Source organism: Antechinus flavipes, chromosome 4 (genome assembly GCF_016432865.1).
Source record: "Antechinus flavipes isolate AdamAnt ecotype Samford, QLD, Australia chromosome 4, AdamAnt_v2, whole genome shotgun sequence".
Classification (NCBI taxonomy): Eukaryota; Metazoa; Chordata; class Mammalia; order Dasyuromorphia; family Dasyuridae; genus Antechinus; species Antechinus flavipes.
In genome coordinates, this window is record NC_067401.1 from 174,387,495 (window position 1) to 174,409,230 (window position 21,736).

Sequence of the window (21,736 nt, forward strand, 5' to 3'; positions counted from 1 at the left end):
TTTTATGTTTTTCTAATCAACAGTGATTTAGAACTTGTTTTTATATGACTATAGATAGCTTTTGATTTCTTCATTTGAAAAGTATGGGTTAATACCCTTTGATCATTTATCAATTGAAAAATAACTTGTATTCTTATAAATTTGATTTAGTTCCTCATATTTGAGAAAGAAGGCATTTATCAGAGACATTTGGTATAAAAATTGTTTCCCACTTTTTTCCTTTCCTTTCAATCCTGGTTTGCATTGATTTTGTTTGGGTAAAAACTATTAAATTTGATATGATCAAAATTATTCATTTTATATTTCATAATAGTCTATCTCTTATTTGGTCATTAATTCTTTCCTTCTCCCATAGATCTGACAGGTAAACCATTTCTTGCTCTCCTAATTTGCTTATGGTATCACCCTTTATGTCTACATCATGTACCCATTTTAACTTTATTTTGGCATATAGTATATAAGATGTTGGTCTATACCTAGTTTCTACTATATTATTTTCCAGTTTTTTTCAGCAATTTTTTGCTGAACAGTGAGCTCCTGTCCCAAAAGCAGGGGTCTATGAAGTTATCAACTGTTACATTTTCTGTGTCTTTTATTGCTGTGTCTTATGTACCTAATCTATTCTGCTGATCCACTACACTATTTCCTAACAAACACCAGATAGTTTTGATGGTTACTAATCTATAATACAGTTTGAAATCTGGTATGATTAGACTACCTTCCTTTTCCTTTTTTTCATTAACTCTTTTGTTCTTTTAGATGTGTAAAATAATCTTTTCATAGTTTGACTGCTTTGACACTGAATAATTAAGTTAATTTAGGCAGAATTGTCATTTTATTATATTTGCTTAACTTATCCATGAGCAATTGATATGTTTCCAATTGTTTAGATCTGACTTTATTTGTGTGAAAAGTGTTTTGCAATTGTATGCATATAGTTCCTGGGTTTGTCTTAGCAGGTAGACTGCCCAATATTTTATATTGTCTTCAGTTATTTTAAATAGAATTTCTCTTTTTATCTCTTGCTTCTGGGCTTTGTTGATTATATATAGAAATGTAAATCCTACAACTTTGTTAAAGTTTTGTGTCCTCATTGCCTATTCTAATTCCTTCAATTCCTTTTTCTTATCATTATGCTATCTTTTAAAAATTTTGTAGATCTTTTATTTGTCCTATACATCTACTATTACAAATGGACATACAACTCAGCTCTAGATTATATCATGAGTAGTTCATTATAACTTTATTTATAGTTATGGTGCTGCTAACAACCTATTTCTCTTTTGCTTTTTGTAACTAAACTCACTGAAAAGACATAGTAAATGCTTTCTCTTTTCCTCCTTTCCCTTCCTTCTTAAGCCCTTACAATCTGGCTTCTGATCTCATCATTCCATAAAAACTGCTCTCTCCAAAGTTACCAATGACTTATTAATTGCCAACCAATGGCCTTTTCTCCTTGACCTCTCTGCAGCTTTTTAACTTCTTTGATACTCCTTTTTCTTGAAGTTTTGGGGACACCAATGTGTCCTTTTTTGTCCTGCAATTTGACTGCTGTTTTTCTGAATCTTCCAAATTTAAATGTAGATGCTCCCTAGATTTCATCCTGGAACCCCTTCTCTTTTTTCCTATGTAATATTTTACTTGGTGATCTTGTAAACTCCTATGGATTTGATTACCATATTTATGTTTTAGCTAACATGTATACTAAAGTATTAAATAATAGAGGGTGATAACAAGCATCCTTGTTTTACCCCTGATCTTATTGGGAAGGTTTTCAGCTCATCCCAATTATAGAAAATACCAGCTAATGGTTTTTAGATAAGATATTATTTATAATTTTAAGGAAAACTCCATTTATTACTATGCTCTCTAGTGTTTTTAATAAGAATGAGTTCTATTATTTTGTCAGTTTTTTCTTCATCTATTGAGATGATCATATGATGTTCTATTTATTATATGTTCTATATCTATTTATAATTATGGCTAATTATGCTGATAGTTTTCCTAATATTGCCTCAGTCCTGTATTCCTGCTGTAAATCCCACCTGGTCATAGTGTATGATCCTGGTAAGATGTTGCCATAGTCTCCTTAATAGTATTTTATTTTAAAAGGTTGCATCAATATACATTAGGGAAGTTGATCTATCATTTTCTTTCTCTGTTTTAGCTCTTCCTGATTTAAGCATCAACTCCATATTTGTCTCATAAAAGGAATTTGGTAGGAATCCTTCTTTGTCTATTTTTCCAAATAGTTTATATAGTATTGTATTAGTAATTCTCTTTTTAGCCCTCCATGAGTTGTATAGATGCCTGTCTAACAGAGCCATTAATTCTCACTCATTCTCGCTTAGATTGAATAAAAAGTCCCATTGTTAGAGATAATTGCAAACTAGCTTGACTATGGGGGTTTTCTCTAATTTTGCTATTTTTATGTCCTTACTTATCATTCAATACTTCAAGGACTCCTAACTTCACTGGTGTGAATATTCCCTCTATCAATGCAGATAACTTTGAGACTTATTGTGATTGGAAAAAAAAAAAATTGCCACTGTGAAGCAGGTCCAGTCATGAGATTCTTTAAAGTTAATTAGCTAAAAAAAAAAAAAAAAAGAAACCTTACTGAGTTAGAAAAAAACATTAACAAAGTTTATTTAGAAGAACAAAAGATCAGAAATTTCAAAGAAACCGGGGTGGGGGGGGAGGGAAGGGGAAGATGTAAAAGAATCAAATTCAGTTGTATATTTAAGCATTACTGAAGTATAAAATGGATAATTTTGAATATTTTAAATTCATATTTTTTTGTATAAATAAAAAACTATGCAGCCAGGAGAAAAAAGAATGTAGAAATTGGGGGGAAACTTTCATAGAAAATTTCTAAGATAGAATGTGATTGCTTTGGAAAATTGCTGTGGTATAGAAAATGATGAGCTGGTTGATTTAGGGAAAAAATGCAAAGACTTTGACTTATGAAAGCAAATGCTATTCACTTTCAGAGGAACAGATAGCAAGTGGAAATAAGCACAGTATGGTTTTACATATATGTGTATGAATGTAAGTATGTGTATATATACACTCGTGTGTGTGTGTGTGTGTGTGTGTGTGTGTGTGTGTGTGTATGCATACACAAAATGGGAGCAGGGAAGGAAAAAAAAAAGAAGTAAAAAGTGCACAGCAGAGAACAAAAGAAAACCTATAGGGAAGCAAAGAAAAGCTGGACTGCTTTGAAAACAATGTATAATAGTTATTATAAAGATTTTCTTAAAAAGGATAAATATTGCTTTATATTGAATCTTCTCATATTCATTTATGTTCATGGTGAATTTTTCCTTTTCTATTTTGTACTTCAGTTTAAAATAAATTTTAAAATTTAAGAAAAAAAGTTATAGGCTGGTTCTCAAACAATAGGCATAAAATCTAGACACATTCAGGAAAAAAGACTTTCCAGGTTAGTAGGCCTTTCCAGAGCTTATACCTCACTGGCTCAGTCTTTGAGAATGTAGGATCACCTCTACACCAAAATGTTCTTTTAAAATTGTTCCCGGATGTATTCTGATGGAAGTGGTTCTCTTCGATAAAGAGAGCTAATTCAGTTTTAATTGATCAAAGATGGACAGAAGCAGCTACACCCAAAGAAAGAACACTGGGAAATGAATATAAACTGCTTGCATTTTTGTTTTTCTTCCTGGGTTATTTATACCTTCTGAATTCAATTCTCCCTGTGCAACAAGAAAACTGTTCAGTTCTGCACACATATATTGTATCTAGGATATACTGTAACCTATTCGACATGTAAAGGACTGCTTGACATCTGGGGGAGGGAGTGGAGAGAGGGAGGGGAAAAATCGGAACAGAAGTGAATGCAAGGGATAATGCTGTAAAAATTTACCCTGGCACGGGTTCTATCAACAAAAAGTTATAAAAATTAAAAAAAAAAAGAAAAGAAAAAGAAATATACATCTCAAAATAAATAAATAAATAAATGAAAATAAAATTGTTCCCGGGAAGGGAGAAAAATCTTTTCTTAACTACCTATACATTCCTCTTTGGAACTTTTTTTTTATCCTTCAAGTGATCTTTGTTTTTCTATCTAAAAAGCAGAGCTACACATCAACTTTTATTAAGTACCTACTCTGTGCCTTGTAATAAGTTTACTAAAGAAAAGAAAAATCAATCTTTCTTCAAGTAAGTAGCAGGAGAGGATTCTTTAAGTAGGAGGAGCAATGTGAATAAACACAGGAACAAGAACTTATATTTCTATAGCATTTATAGTTTACAAAGTCATTTTCCTTACAATAACTCTATGGAGTAGGTAGTTCATATATATGAACTCATCCCCATTTTACAGATGGAACAACTGAGACTTACCAGAGATAATGTGATTTTTCCTATAAGTATCTAGCTATTATGTGTCAGAATTAAGATTTCTGATAATAATTTGGGTTTCACTATAATGAACAGGTTTGATGGATCTGTAGAATAAAATGGAAGGTTTCCTAGAGGGAAAGCATTAAATGCTAAACCAGAGAAAGGCTTTCTGGTCTAGGGAAACTTGAGGAATAGTATCCAGACATCAGACTCATGTTAGTACTAGGAGAAAAAAAAACTGATGCTGACCTTGGTTTCTTCTTCTAGCTGTCTTTTCAGTTCCTCCAGTTGATGGGTCATTGCCTGTTTGCCTCTGATCAACTGTGAAACCAGAGATTCCTTCTCTTCCAGTTGATGGTTGAGCTCACCTAGAAGAGAGACATGGGCATACCCTCTCTGTCACCAAACATCACTTCTCCCCACTGGCTCATGTTTTGTCATGAATCCCTGTCCCATTCTCACCATTTTGGGTCTGCATATGTGCTTTCTGCATATTTAGATCATGGATCAATTGTGTGTGCTGATCATCCTTTGCACTGATTTCACTGAACTGATCTTCTAAGGTCCGGTACATTTTCTCTATGTTGCTCTTTAAAAAATGAGAGCATGTGGGGTTAAAAAATTTTGAAGTCAGATATTGTGGAACTTCTCCCTTTCCCCCAACAAATCAATATTCCAATTCTGCTGAATTAATTCATCAAAACATTAACCCATATGTTTATTGAAAAGTGGTATTGCAGAGAAGAAGGAAACCTGATCTTAGAGTCTGGAAGACAGGTCCCATTTCTGCTTCACACATGTACTTATAGTGTATAATCCAGGGCAATCACATCATCTTCCAGTGTTCCAAGTAGCTCTCAACCAGAAGAACTGAATCAAAGTATTTGGTAGAGGAAAATTTGCTTACCAGGTATCAATGAAATCACAGATTTTCTTTTAAAAAGTTTTTTTTTAAAACACATTGACAGGTACTATTTCATTTAAAAGAATCCTGTCTATAAGAAGTTTTTTTTCACTTACTGAGGAAGAGAAAATAGATTTATATACAATAATTTAGTAACACGACCCTTTTCTACTGAAGAGCTATATCCTAGTGAAATTAATCTATGATAACAACTGAATTAACTTTCTCCATACTTTTTAAGTTAGAGTTCCACTTGGCTTTTAAAATTAAGGGGAAAAAACCACTAAATTTTATTTAGAAATATTTTGTTGTTGTTATTGTTTAGTTGATCAATCATGTCTGACCCTTTGTGAACTCCCTTTGAAATTTTCTTGGCAAAGAATTAGCATGATTTGCCATTTTCTTCCCCAGCCTGTTTTGTTGATGAAACTGTGTTCCAGAAGTCTAAGTGCAGTTTTAAGCTTTAACAGCTTATACAAAGTTTTAATGGCTTAAAAATGCTATAAGATTAGGTATACATTTTAGATTAATTCATATTTCGATAGCATATTTTGGTTTACAAATGGCATTGAGTTATTAAATAACTTGCTCAAGACCACACACCTGGTATGGCATATTGGTGGGATTTGAAACCAGGCCTATCCAACTTTAAGGTTTGCTTTCAATCAACCATGCCCTGCTTCTTTTCAGTTCTATATTCTTTCTAGTTAAAGGTATGATAGGAAAAAAGAGAAGGAAAAGAAGAAACAATAATGAATGAAATAATGAATGAAAAGAAATAGGAGAGACACAAAAGAGATAGAAAATATGTATAAAATAATCACAAATTTTCTTTTAAAAAGTATTTAATTTGGGGCAACTGACTAACACAGTGGATAGAGCGCTGATGTTTGAAGTCAAAAGGACCTGAGTTCAAATTTGACCTCAGACACTTAATAGTTATGTGCCTCTAGGTAAATCGCCTAACTCTGCCTTTCAAATAACTTAAAAAAAATATTCACATGACATTTTAAAATTTGGAAAGGCAGATACTTGTAAATTCCTCTCATTTCTTTTTTTTCCCTCAGGAACCAAAGACTTTGATTAACTTTTACTTCATTTTCTAGGTCAAGATCATAGAAATCTATTTTCATTGAAGTTTAAATTATAAATTCTTACCACTAATAAACATTTTTAAATAATTTTTATTTTCTGTTTCTTTTTTCTTTTTTAAAATTGAACTAAATACAAAATAAAAAATGGAATAGAAAAGAGACAGAAAAGGAAAATTAAAAAAAAAAATTAACAAAACAAAACATTGTCATATGACCAGAACAACATCAGGGAGAATTCAAAACCTATCACAATTAATTCCTTTCTAAAAGAAAAATTTCCAGTCTTTTGTTTTTACTTCATCTTCATTTCTCAATATATTCTCCCTCTCTTTTTTCAGAGAATCATTTCTTATTACAAAAAACAGAAAGAAAAAATATAGTTCCATAAAACTGAGCACATCAACCAAGAATGACACTTGTTCACCTTTACAAAGAAGGTACTTATATCTTTATAACTCTTTTGGGGGAGGGGAGGATGGGTTGATAACTATTGTTTCTTTTTCTTCTTTCAAGAGAGAAAGACATTACCTTTCTCAGTTGTAAAGTAGGACATGTATCATAGACATCAGAAAAATGTCTTTATTCATTGAGTAAAATTCTCATCCTCATACTTATTAAAATATTAATGATTCATGCTTATGTTCACGTTTATGCAAAAGAACCACAGGATTTACACCTTTTTCATAACAACACTGATGTAGATAGATACTGTAAGTATTATCATCATTCTCATTTTACAAATGAGGAAACTAAGTTACAGAGAATTTAAATGAATGACCCACAATAACATACTAGTAAGTTAGGATTTAAATTCATGTTTTCTAAGACCAGGGATTTTTTCAACATTCCATGCTACATTCCTCTCATGGAAAATACACTGAATTTGTAATCAGAAGATATAGATGGGTTCAAATTCTGGGCCTGACACCTCCTACTGGGGTGACTTTAGACTAGTCACCTAAGCTCTTGGAGATTACTTCCTCATTAACAAACACTGAGGATAACTAAAACTTGTAATGCCAACCTTGTAAGGCTGTTTTAATAAGGGGGGGGAAAGTACAAATCTGAATGAATCATTCAAAACACTGCTTGGATAGTGGATAAATTATTTTGCCACTATCATTGTATATGGTATTTTTAATTTGCACTTGCCACCCAGCTTGGATGATGATGGCCTCATCTGAATGTAATGCTAAGGTGTATCAATGGGCTGCAGGAGCCCAATACAAGCCAAAAGCAGATACATGGAAGTAGGTCATAAGTACATTTAAGAGATCAGGAAGTATATCACATAGAATTCAGATATTGGTATGGAGTAGTGGATTGAGATCAAGAAAGCAGTTAAGAGATGTGGAGATCACAGAAGCTAGATACACACATAAAGTAGTGAATCTAGGAAGGAGTTAGGAAAGCATAGATATATATGGTATAAATTAGTATGAGACCCTGAAACTAAGCCAAACCTACCTCAGAAGGGGAAGCGCTTCATAGTTTTTCTGCTATGCTAAGAGTTGGAACAATAATTGACTTCCCAGTCTTAGGAAAGATAGTTTGCTGCAGTGAATTTCAGTTTGCTTGGAAAGTTTTCATAATTCTAGGTGATCAGTATACTGCTTACAAAAGCGGGCCAATTGGAAGGGTAGGATAGTGAGATGAGTTCCATTTAGGATTTGTCATATGGCAATAGTTTCTGGAAATGTCTACTAACAATTAGGTGCCGAGGCAATTGATAGATTTGGAGCCAAGTTGATCAATGTTTGAATCCTGCCTCAGATTCTGTGACCTTGGAGAAGTCAACTAATTTCTTTCTGCCTCAGTTTCTTCATTTATACAATTAAAATACCTACCTCTGACGGTTGTTATGAGGAACAAATAAAATAACATTAAAGTGTTTTAACAGTGATGTATTTTTATCTCTCTCTTTCTTTCTCTGTTTCTCTTTTCTTTCTGTCTCCTCTCCTCTCTCTCCTTTCTCTCAGTCTCTCTATCTCTCTTTCTACCTGTTTCTACCTCTGTGCCTCTGTTCTGTCTCATCTTGCTTGTCTCTCCTCTCTCTGTCTTTCTCCTTTCTCTCTCTTTTCTCTCTATCTCTGTCTCTCTTTGTCTCTCTATTCCTGTCTCTATCTCTGTCTCTTTCTTTCTGTCTCTTGTCTCTCCTCTCTGTGTCTCTCCTTTCGCTCTGTCTCTGTGTCTCTCTATTCCTGTCCCTATCTCTGTGTCTCTGCCTCTGTCTCTCCTCTCTGTCTGTCTCTTGTCTCCTCCTCTGTCTCACACAGAATAAAGTGTTTTATAAGCCTGAATAAGAACTATATACATTCTAGCTATTGTTATTAAACACTAGATAGTGTTATAGAATTGTGGGGTTTTCTAAAACCTATGAATCTACCTTAGATTTGGAAATGCTTTCTACATTACTGGCCAGGTCGTGGACCTCCATCTTCAATTCACTTTTCTCCTTCTCCAGTTTCTGCTTGACCCTTTGCAGGTTGTCAATTTGCTCCTGGAGCTCTGCTACACTGTCCCCATGCTTCTTGCGGAAGGCCGCTACGGTGGCTTCATGCTGAAGGGTGGCCTCTTCAAAGTCTCGGCGCAGCTTCTGGAATTCTGTCTCTCGCTTCTTGTTCAACTCCACCTGAACTGAAGTTGCTCCACCAGCTTGTTCCAGGCGCTCACTGATCTCCTGAAGTTCCCGGGAGAGATCAGAGCGTTGCCTCTCAATCCTTCCTCGAATTGTATGCTCGGCTTCAATTTCTTCCTCCATTTCTTCTATCCGAGCCTAAAATGTTCAAACAGATTTAATTCAACATACATTTATAACATTTTACAATGCTCCATAGGATTTTAACTCTTTAGAGAGAAAGAATCCACCTTCTTATTTTACAGATGAAGAAACAGAGGCTGTGACTTGCCCCAAAGTCACACAGGCCATAAATGCCAGGAGCATATAAATACAGATCTCTTCATTTCTTTGACTCAAGTCCATGCACTTTCCAACATACTGAACATTGGAATGTATTCCTTTTTCACTTATTGAGTTTCTACTATGTACAAGACACTATGTTATATACATGAGGCACAAAACAGAATGAACTTACATTCTTTTGGGGAAATACATGTGCAAAGGTAAATGTGAAGTATACATAAAATTATACAAAGCAATTTCAAGAGAGAATGAGTACTGACAGAGGAGGATCAACAAAGTTCTTATTTACGAAGTTGCATCTGAGAGATTCTAAGGGGAAGGGGGTACAATTCAAACATAGAGAACCACTTTTGCAAAGAAAACCTGTGTAAAAACAACATCAGGAGGGCAGATGATGTTTATAGAGAGCACCCTGTGGACCAACTGGACTGGAAAGTATAAGCAAGAGCTAGTAGTTTAAAATAAAGCTAGAAAGACACAGGGGAACCATATTAAGAATGGCATTAAATGACAGATGAGTTTGTATTTTATTCCAGAGGGAGCAGCGAATAGAGCGCAGGGCCTGGAGTCAGGAAGACTCCTCTTCCTGAGTCCAAACCCAGTGTCAGACACTTCCTACCTGTGTGACTCTGGGAAAGTCACTATAAATACTGTTTGTCTCAGTTTCCTCATCTATAAAATAAGCTGGAGAAGGAAATGGCAAATTTTCAGTATTGTTGCTAAGAAATCCCAAAGGGGGTTACCAATAGTCAGGTATAACTGAACAACTAATTTTAAGTAAGGAAGTGATCTTCTGATCTGATTGGTGTCTTCAGAATATTATGAGAGGTATAGAGAATAGATTGGAGAGAGAAAAATACTATTACTGCTACAAGTATGATTAGCTATCATTTATATATCACTTTAACAATTGAAAATCTTTATATTATCTCATTTGATCCTAGGCAAGGTGCTTATTATAATTCATATTCTACAGTTGAGGAAATGAGCTGATAAGTGACTTGATCCTGGTCATATAATTAGTAAGTTTCTGAGATAGGATTTGAACTCAGATCTTCCTGACTCAAAATCCAGCATCTTTCTTTATATGCTCCCTGCAAGAAGTGAGACTAAAGATCATGGGAGCTTTCTATCTGACTTACAGCTGAAACTAGTCATATATGTTGTCTTTCCTTTAGAATGTGAGTTCATTGAATGCAAAGACTGTCTTCTATGTGTATCACCAATGCTAAGTACAGTGCTTAGCACATAGCATTTAATAAATTCTTCATTCTTTCACGCATTCATTTTTTATATTGACATCTAGCCATTAGAATTACCTCCAGCCATTAAAATCCCTAGCCTCCTCCAAAATACAGCTTAATTTATGCCTCCTACATAAGGCCTTTTCTTTTCCCTAGTTTCTAGTGTCTCCCCCAGAAATTATCTTGTATTTATTATATATATATATATTTTAGTCATTTTGCAAGCTGCATCCCTGAAAAAATGTGGGACTATTTTTTCCTCCTTTCCTTTCCTTTCCTTTTTATTCTTTTATTCTTTTTTTTCTTTTTTGGTAAGCCAAATGTCTAGTGCTTGCCATATACTAGATTCCTGATGAAGATGTCTAGCAGTCTGTTGTTAAGAGAACTGGAGGGCTCCCAAATTTGTTTTAGAATAAGCTGAGGTTTTACTTATTGGATTAAAAAGAGGTAGCAATGGTCAGGGGAAAGAGGAGTGGAAAGGCAAGCAGAGCAGAGAAAAGGAGAACTGGGATAAAGGAAAGATAAATATAGGAAAAAGAAATTCTTGGTAAGAAGAATTAAAAAAAAAAAATTTACCTGCAACTCCTTAATCTTCTTCTGTAAATGCAAACTCTGTACCTGCTCATCCTCAATTCTGCTTTGTAATTGACTGATTTCAAATTCTTTCCTAGCAAAAATTCAAAAGCATATCAGATCTAGACTTTGAAATTTGACTTTCAGACTTAATTTCAAAGATACAAAAATGGAAAGATCAACTTTATACTTCTTCATTTTTTCCTCATTTTGTTGTTTGTCATTTTCTAAATCCATGATAGATTCCTGCATTAGCTTCACGTCCCCTTCAAGTTTCCTCTTTGTTCTTTCTAGTTCTGTTCGAAGCTTCTTTTCCTGATCCAAAGAACCCTCCAGCTAGAAAGAGAGAGATTAAGTTCAGTCTAGGGGACATAAACTAGTCCATTTTATAGGATTATAGGATAATAGGATTTAGAGTTGGCAGGGGCTTTAGGGATCATCTCATGTAATTCTCTCATTTCTACAGATAAGAAAACCTAGAGAATTTTATTGACTTGTGCAAGGTCAGAGAGATATTCTGTAGCATAGCCAGGTATCAAATTAAGATCCTTTGAACTAAAAATCCAGTTCTTTCTACTAGAAAATAACATCATGTCTTTTGGGAGGTAGTTATTGGAAGTCAGTTTTTGTGTAAATATTCTAGGACCCCTTATATCTCTTAATATCTGTTGGCTGCAGCTCTCCTTAGGCAGGGAATGAGCCTATCCAGACCTACTTGTTTCCTCCTTCAACCCAGTGAAATGGAGATCTGTATTAAGTAATTTCTAAAGATCCTACAGCTTCTATCTTGTTAAACCTATGACTCTTTCCAGTTCTAAGTGTTAAGATTCTATCATTCCTTCTGTCCTGTACCCAGAACATGCATGCTCCTTATAGGTTGCTGCTGTTGTGTGGTGGTGTTTTTTGTTACTGGGGAGGATAATATCATGACAAGCAGTGAACTGGACTTTAGTGAGGGAAAGATGTGCAAAGTCAACCGCCTCAATCTCTAGTCTGGAGCTCTCTGAGTCTAGTGATAAGATATAGATCCAGGATGACTGGAGATACCTCCCACCCACATCCACTTGCAGGTTAGCCAGTAAAGAAATTAATGCTACATTCCAACAGACTAGTGGTGGAAAGAGGGGAGGGAAGAGATAAGGAGGAAGGGAGAAAAATTTGGAACACAAGCTTTTGCAAGAGTGAATGCTGAAAACTATCTTTGCATGTATTTTGAAAAAAAACAACAACTATTATTATTAAAAAAGAAAAAAAAAACAAAACAAAACAAAATACACCAGACAACTCTTCAAAACAAAAAACAAAGAAAAGAAATTAATTCTATTCTGAGTTATCCCTACAGCTATGTGCAGGGAGGGGTCTATCTCACACTCAACTCCCTCTTCTATTCATAGAGTGACATCATCAACACACATTATGGCCCTGAAGGAGACTCAAATGTTAATGTAACTAGGTTGCTCAATGGATAGAAACTGGTATCAGGAATACGAGTTCAAATTCAGCCTCAGATACTTATTAGCTGTGTGACCCTGGGTAAGTCACTTAATCCTGTTTGCCTCAGTTTTCTCATCCATAAAATGAGCTAAAGAAGGAAATGGTAAATTACTCCAGTATCTTTGCCAAAATAAAGTAACAAACAAAACCACTCATGGATAGACCATAGTGGTGTAATATATCCACAAGGTCATGAAGAACTAGATTGACTGAACAACAAAAATGTGTTCATCTACATACTTTTCATTCTAAGGGATATGGGCAATGAATTTAACCAGAGGGATTTCCTCTACAATTAATATTTACTCAGTTTGGTCTCAAATAAGTTGAAGAAAGTGTTGGAGATCTATGTATAACCACAACATTCAATCAGTTTGGAAACCCCTAACCAGTAGAATACAAATGATTTGAATGAATGAAATTCAAGTTATTCAATAACAGTGCTGGGGGAAAAAATGTAATTTTTCATTGCCACAAAAAAAGGTAAATATTGAATTGGAATTTTTTCACTTGAAAACTGAATTTTAGTAGTTTTCAAATGTATATGATGATGATACTATAATTTCTATTCAGCATCATTTGACCACTGAATATTCAACTTACATCATCTACTTGCTGTTCAAGTTTAACTTTCATTTTGATCAGACTGTTGACTTTATCTTCTTCAGCCTGTAAATCATCTAGGGTTTGCTGATGAGCCTCCTGAAGAGATTTCTTTTCTTTGTTTAGTTTGGAAATATTTGCTTCTAGAGCTGTCATCTCCTCAGAAAGATTCTTCACCTGGAAGAAATTTGACACATTTTAAATAAAGAAACAATTAAAATACCTGGTTCCATTGAATCTTTTGAACTCTTATCTTTCTGTAGCCCTTTATTATCCCTCTCTCTCTTTTTTTTTCTCTTAATACTCCTCTACCAGCATGATGTTTGAACTTTCCAGGAACAGATTTACTCTTTTTGAGCAAAAGCTTTGCATGCTCAGAAACCCATCGTTAGAAAAACAGAGACTACTTACTTTAGCTTATGACTGTTTTGGGGCATGATTGCTTCAGTATTTTATGTAACACTCAATCACATAACCCAGCAAATTACTAGTGACATGCCATTATAACATATGATAACTCGTTTTACACAAAAGATGCTTTCTTAAAAGTTTGGAATCATAGAATATTACAGATGGAAGGGAACTTAGACATCTTTAGTTCACCACCTTGTCTTTCTCCCCCCTTATTTTACAAAGCAGAAATTGGATATAAATAGAATTTTGACAAATGAATTTTTATCTTAATATATTAAAGAAGTATACTTTATAAAGGAATTATGCTATGAACTGTTATTTATAGTTAACAATTATTACTTCAATTTATCATTGTTGTAAAAGTAACACTAATTTGGGAGTCAGAAGATCAGAATTCAAATCACAACTTTAATATTTACTAGAAACACTCAGTTTTTCCATTGTAAAAAAGGTGTAGCAATCCCTCTTCCCATTCTCAATCTGTACTTGAAGTGGTAGATTAGGCTTTTGAGGTAACCTTGAAGGATTGGATTTTTAGGTCCTTCCTAAACTATCCTTACCACCAAAAAATGTGCTCATCTTTGATAATTTGTTATTTAGTCATTTCAGTTCTAACTATTTGTAACCCCATTTGGGGTTTTCTTGGCAGAGATGTTGGAGTGATTTGCTGTTTCCTTCTCCAGCTCATTTGACAGGTAAGGAAACTGAAGCAAACAGGGTTAATGACTTGCCCAGGTCACACAACTAGTATATATTTGATGCTGGATTTGAATTCATGAATATGAATCTTCCTGATTCCAAGTGCAGTGCTCTATGTATTGTACCACTTATTAACTATTAATTTTTTTTATCTGTTCATTTTTGGTTAGCCAGTCATAACCCATTAAGTTTTAGAAAAGGAATTTACTGAAAAGATGTAACAAGAAAAGTGAGTATAAATCATTCCCCCTAAATTGGGAGCATATTCTCCCCTTGCACATACAACTCCCTGGGGAGAGTAAGCTCAAACTTAAAAGCTCAAACTTAAACAAAGGTGGAGGGGCATGTATGTAGAGAACAACTTGTGGTGTATGTTGGCACTAGCTCAAATTGCTTGGAGAAAGCCAATTGTTAAATTTTTATTATGAGCATTTATACCTTGGAAATCAGCAAATATTATTCATGAAAGCTTTGATTCTTTTGTTAATTGTCTAGACATAAGAAAGTGATGGAGAGGGATAGCTTGGTAGTAAAATGGTTAGAACACTTCCCTGGAGTCAGAAAGTCCTCAGTTCAAATCTGGTTTTTGGGTAAGTCATTTAACCCAGATTACCTAAAAAAAAAGAAAGAAAGAAAGAAAGAAAGAAAGAAAGAAAGAAAGAAAGAAAGAAAGAAAGAAGAAAGAAAGAAAGAAAGAAAGAAAGAAAGAAAGAAAAGAAAGAAGAAAGAAAGAAAGAAAGAAAGAAAGAAAGAAAGAAAGAAAGAAAGAAAGTGATGGAGAAAATATATATTAATAAAGCAGATCAAACTTCAAAAGTGTGTTATACATACATTGGGAGAGAGGGTTAAGGGAGAGTTAAACATTACCAGCACATTGTTGGCTGAGGGGTACCTCACAACTACTGGCACTGGAAGTCTTTTTGTGGAGCCCTCACCAAATTTCTCTGAGGTGTAGCCGCGCTGCTAGGCAGGTGCCCAGCTACGTCCCAAGTGTTTATTTCTTAGTTAAATCCAAGTCAGCATTACTTGAAGACAGTTACAATTCCTTAAATTGTCTTCTCTTTAGCAAGTAGTGCTTTTGTCCATTTTTCCTCAGTGTCTCTTCATTCCCAGTGCAGATGGTGCCACTGACCACTGCTGCTCCAACAGATGCTATCTTTTCCAATTGACTCAACTGGTTCAGGCCCCAACTACAACAACTCCAATAAATGCCGCCACCAATTCTGATCTGATTTGCTAAAGTAAAGGAAATACAGCAAGAGGCCAATGTAACCAGAATGAGGCCTCCTGTGTTCTCCTAGTTGTCTCCCAGATCTAGTTGACATGGAGGTAGGATTGCCATGGTAACAGGATTATGTGAGCACTCTCTCTGGGATCACCATCACTTCAGACTGGAAGAGAATGGGGATTCTTTCCTCTTCCAATGAGTCCAGAGGGCATGGTATATGTGAGGGCTCCTCTAAGACATTTCTGTTGTACTTCCCATTAGAGATATTTCTCCCAGAACCTCTCTAGTTTTGGATACCCTAGTTCACAGAGGTCCAGTAGGGAAAAAATTAATATTGTTCAATTTCTTTAGACTGTGATTGGAGAGTCTACTGTATTCCTTTTATGAATCAGAACAATTCTTTTGCAATAACTTTTTCTGTTTGGATGCTTATGTATTAGTAGATATGTTAATTACTGAATTACTGAATTAGCTATCTATACATAGTTTTTCTAACTTGTTATCTTATAGGCTTATTCTCATGATTGCTTTATGGTTACTTGCTATTATGCACATTTACTTTTGTTTTTTGAATGTGTATGTGCTCTTATTAGATGTGGTTATAATGTATTTTACATATAATTTTAAATTGTCATCTTTGACAGAGACTAACAGGTAATACTTTGTATTATGCGATACCTACTGCTTGTAATAGAAGCACAATGTATGTGTATTTCTCTCTCTCTCTCTATCTATCTATATATGTATGTATGTATGTATATAAATAATTTTTTTTATGTGCATGGAACTTTAAGGTGATTTCCTGGGCTGATTATCATGGTTCTATTATGTACTGATGGATATTTCATGCTATGCTGTATTGTTCTAGGTGTCAAGGTATTGAAATAGATTTTATAGGTATCTGCAGGGACACAGAGGAATTTTTATTCAGAATACCTTAAGGCATTACACAGAGGAGAAAGGAAGGAAAAGGACAGTTATACAATTAGAGTTTGAAAAAAAAATTGAGACTCTTCCTGAAGAGATCTGGATGATCCAAGGAGGAAGAAGCTGCTTTTACTCTCAGAAATATTGCAGTAGAGTTATAGAAGCTGTCCTCCACTAAGGGGCAGAGGAAGAAAAGAATAATAGTTGTTGATGATGCACCTCTCTGTGGTACCGAAACAGGTACTAGTTGACCTGATGACAAAAATTATCTTTCTGGGACAAGTTTTCAAGATATAACAGAAAATTTCTCAAGGTTTATCAAAATGGTTAATAGCTTAATTACATTTGATGACTAACCTGAATTTTATCTGCTTCTTCTCTAATCAGTGACTTAAGTGACAGATTAAGATCACAGGAATTCCAATCACTATATGTGTCCTAGATCCAATTTGGTTCAGGTTAGCAGTATGCAGTAGAAAGCCACCAAAGCTAAAGCAATGGGGTAATATAATTGGGACATATTAGGAAGTCAGTTTTGATGAACAAGGCTCTGATAATCTCACTGTACTTTGACCTTATAATAACTTCATTTAGATAATTGTTTTCAAAAAAGGCTAATATGATAAGCTTAAGGAAAAGCAACCAGGATGGTGAAGGGCTTTGAGTTTAAGAAGTGATCATCTATTGAAAGAATGGCATGTTTAACCTGGAGAAAAACAGATCCAGGGAAGAAATAGCAGCTTTCTTCCAATTTTTGAAGATTTATTTTTTGGAAAGAATAGTTAGGCTTGTTCTTTTATTTTGGATCTAGAGGGCAGACTCAGGGGCAGTGGGTAGAAGGTACAAAGAAGATACAAAATTTAAGTTTGATGTCAAGAAAAACTTAATAATCAGCTGTCTAAAAGAGGAATGACTGTCAGCTTTAAGAGTTAAAGGTTACTCCTATGTGATAGTATTCAAGCAAAGCCTTATTAGGAATAATATACTATGATAGTTCCTTTCATGTATAAGTTGGAAATTCATTCCAAATCTGCAAAAAATCCCCCAAACCACTCAATTTGCCAAGGAAAGAAAATTGTGATTTAAATTTCTTTTCTGAAACCCTAAGAGTCTTATTGTCTAATTGTGAAGCACACAATTATGGACGAGTGTAATGGCGTGTCTGAGCAGGCTCAGGGGGCATACTCAGACATGCTCTGCTTGCTTTTAATTGAACTTTGTGAAAGTTTGGGCTAAGTCTACTTCTTGGTCATAGTCATCGCGATTATTTGATGATCTAGAAAAACTATGTCTATGGAATTTTAGAGCCAGTTAAAGAAGGGACCTTCAATTGCTGAGGTCTCTCTAATGCACAACTTTCAAGATGCCAAATAGGAATAGTGGAAGAAAAAGTCTTTTCCTATCTTCAGGATGGAATCATACTAGGAAGAGTCCTTCCCTCCCTCCATGGTTGTGTCCATGTGGCAACTAGGGCTAGGAGACTTTACTAGTTAAAACTGTACTTGCCTTTATGTCGCTTGCTGAATTTCCTTTAGGTTAGCTGTACTGAAGTCCCTAAGGCATCTATAAGAATAATTTTGTTGCAGCTGTTGTAGAGCTATAGTTTAGAGCAGAGACATCTACCAGAAGAGATATGGCCATTGCAGTGGTAGATTATGGGGGTCCACGGAAGCATCTGAAATAGGAGTGAGAAGATACCAAAAGAAAACAGACAATACTGTGTGATAGTCATTCAAGTATAAATAGCTTTAGGGAGTGTGATGTCTCTAGATATGTTGGCTATGGACTCAAACAGAGGCCTAGACCTGTGGAGCCCAGCTGGACTTCTGCCCAGTGGGGAACTGCACCTAAGTTGAACTTGGTGGAAAAGACTCCACAAAGAGAGAAAAGAAAATATAGTGACAGGGATTGTGAGGTACCAGTGGGCCCCAGGAAGACTTTCCACAGTTGTGCCAGGAGTATAACCCCAGTTTAGGGTCATTGCTTTTGTGATTTAAATTTCTTTTCTAAAACCCTAATAGAGTCTTAGTGTCTAATTGTGAAGCACACAATTATGGAGCACAAAAGTATGTATGGCTTTGTGACAATACTAAAACCAGCCCTAGAATTAGCCCTAGAAGCCTGAACAAGTTGCTTTCCTTCTGGGGACCCAATTTACCATTCCAAGTGCAGGATGGGGATTAGTAGAGGGAACTCTATAAGGGGATATCACTTTGTCTATATCCCTCACTGGGTTGTGAGGAAAAAGTTTTGTTAAGACTGATAAAATTATATAAATGTGCATTGCAACTATAAATTATATATAATTAGAGCTAGAAAAAAACTTAGAAGCTATGTTGTCTACAATTCTGAGATACCACTACACATCTCTCAGATTGGCTAGGATGACAGGAAAAGATAATTATGAATGTTAGAGGGGATGTGGGAAAACTGGGACACTGATGCATTGTTGGTGGAACTGTGAATGGATCCAACCATTCTGGAGAGCAATTTGGAACTAGGCTCAAAAAGGTGTCAAACTGTGCATACCCTTTGATCTAGCAGTGTTACTACTGGGCTTACATCCCAAAGAGATCTTAAAAGGGAAAGGGACCTGTATCTTTAAAAATGTTTGTGGCAGCCCTTTTTGTAGTGGCTAGAAAACTGGAAAATGAATGGATGCCCATCAATTGGAGAATGGCTGAATAAGTTGTGGCATATGAATGTTATGGAATATTATTGTTCTGTAAGAAATGACTATAAGGATGATTTCAGAAAGGCCTGGAGAGACTTACATGAACTGATGGTGAGTGAAATGAGCAGAACCAGGAGATCATTATATACCTCAACAACAATACTATATGATGATCAATTCTGATGGACGTGGCTCTCTTCAATAATGAGATGAACCAAATCAGTTCCAATTGTTCAATAATGAAGAGAACCAGCTATACCCAGCGAAAGAGCCATGGGAAATGAGTGTGGACCACAACTTAGCATTTCCACTCCTCCTGTTTTTGTTTGCTTGCATTTTTGTTTTCCTTCTTAGGTTATTTTTACCCTATTTCTAAGTCTGATTTTTCTTGAGCAGCAAGATAAATGTATAAATATGTATACATATATTGTATTTAACACATACTTTAACATTTAACATGTATTGGTCTACCTGCCATTTAGGGCAGGGAGTGGGGGGAAGGAGGGGAAAATTTGGAATAGAAGGTTTTGCAAGGGTCAATGCTGAAAAATTATCCATGCATATATTTTGTAAATAAAAAGTTATATATTTATAAAGAAAATTCAGGCTGAGAAAGCTGAATTGGCTTGAACCTAGGTCCCATGTACTCCAAATCCTGTATTATTTTTGCATTGTGGCACAGTACTCTCTTGAGTTCCAAGTGAAAATACAATTGTATTTTCAGCATTTTCAACATGTACTTACAATGAAGAATTCTTATTTGATTTTTGGTTTCATAATCAACTTATCCCCATCTCTTTTCTATTTTCCCATTATATAAGCAGTTAGGTAGTGCAATAGGCACTGAGAAAGCACTGGGCCTGGAGTTAGGAAGATCTGTATTCAAACCTGACCTTATACATTTACTAGATCTATGACTCAGAGTAAGTCACTCAGTTTCTTCATCTGAAAAATAAGGATAATGATAATACTACTTCCCAGGATTATCATGAAGACCAAATGAGATATTTGTAAATCACATAGATCAGAGCTGATCCATAATAGGTGCTTAACAAATGTTTTTTTTCCTTTCTTCTTTCCTTTGTTTTTTTGTAGTTTGTCATATAATTAAATGAACAAATACTTTTTAAAAGAAATATCAAATTACAACTACTCATAATGGTATGTTATATGCATGTCTCATTTAAAATTTGGGTGTTGTTGCCATATCACAATTTCCTGTTTTAATGCCAGAGGTGGAGGGTTTTTGCCAGAGCAAAGATGAGTGGGCTTCTCTGCGATTCCACTTCCCCTGTATCTCTGTAGCTGAAACAAATAGTACTTCCTATCTTCCCTGCCATATGAGATTCATGCCTGGCTACCATGAGAAGAGGCTTTTCCTAGCATGATGGTTCCACCTTGTTCTCTGTTGCATGCTTCTCTTTTTCTACTTTAGTCAGAGTCAGTTCTAGGTCATCAATGTCTTTTTTGAGTGATGAACATTCATCTTCCAATTTCCTTTTCTTGGCAACTAATTCAGAATTTGTATCTTCTTCCTCCTCCAGTCTCTCACTTAGCTCTTTAATTTTAGCTTCCAGTTGAATCTTGCTCTTAATTAGTCCCTCACATCTTTCTTCTGCATTCATCAGATTTTCAGTTTCCTGGAAGAAAATTTCCATGGTCACTGCAATTCAATGTCCTATTGGTTATCTTTTTTCACTTAAGATTTTATAGCTAGGAAAAGGTAGGAAACGATACAGGCACAATATAAAAGAGAATTGTACTTGAATGTGGTGTCAAAATTGATATCTTAGCAAATAGCAGGGGGAATTCTAGGTGCTTTCATTCATTCATTCAACATAATATAAGCTACATGAGGCCAGGAATTATTTAATTTTTTGTCTCTATCACCCGCACCCAGCAGGATATCTAGTACATTGTAGGCAAATTATTAAATTAAAAACTAAATACTAAAATTAATTAGTTCAACAATCATTTGTTAAGTGCATATAATGTGCAAGATACTATGCTAAATCTTGTAAGAAAGATACATGGAGTGATAAAAAATGGTTCCTGATCTCTCATAGCTCACAGTTTAGTAGGGAAAGTGTGTAAATGACTTCATTTACACAAATAACTTGTTTATAAACAAGTTAGACTATGAAATTTTTTTTAAAAAGATGACAATTACTTCAGATTAAGGAGAAATCAGGCAATAGAGAGCAGATAGCTTGCTTGTGTGCCTGGGGCAACTGAAATAAGCCAAGAAAATTTAAGGAATTCAGGAAAACACAATTGTTTTAGAGAACATTGCTAATTATTGCAAAGGGCTGTTGCATTATTAAGTGATTTTTATTACATTCAAGAGACTGTTTTGTTCTTCTCAGAACATATCTTCGTAATGGTTGGCCATGGCAAAATGGATTTAAGGGAAAAGAAATTAACTTTTATAGCAAGAAAGAGAGGTATAATTGGATTCTCAGCCTGGGGTTCCAGGAGCCCTTATATCATATGGCCACTGGGTGGCACTATAGCATCTTTGATAAAAACACTTAAGGCTCATAAAACAAAACCTAGCATATGGTGTGTCTATTTTTAGAGGAGACTGCAGGGGA

General features: G+C 34.9%; 1 protein-coding gene across 1 annotated transcript in view; it reads right to left on the reverse strand.

Moving 5' to 3' along the window:
• LOC127560724 (myosin-13) overlaps window positions 1-21,736 on the reverse strand; it is a 72,402-nt gene that overhangs the window by 16,174 nt on the left and 34,492 nt on the right. The window contains exons 21-27 of the mRNA XM_051995549.1: window positions 20,540-20,782; window positions 13,201-13,377; window positions 11,294-11,439; window positions 11,107-11,197; window positions 8,750-9,139; window positions 4,828-4,954; window positions 4,615-4,733 (exon numbers count right to left, since the gene is read on the reverse strand). Of these exons, the coding sequence (XP_051851509.1) occupies window positions 4,615-4,733; window positions 4,828-4,954; window positions 8,750-9,139; window positions 11,107-11,197; window positions 11,294-11,439; window positions 13,201-13,377; window positions 20,540-20,782 (1,293 nt within the window). The remainder of the gene's footprint in view (window positions 1-4,614; window positions 4,734-4,827; window positions 4,955-8,749; window positions 9,140-11,106; window positions 11,198-11,293; window positions 11,440-13,200; window positions 13,378-20,539; window positions 20,783-21,736) is intronic.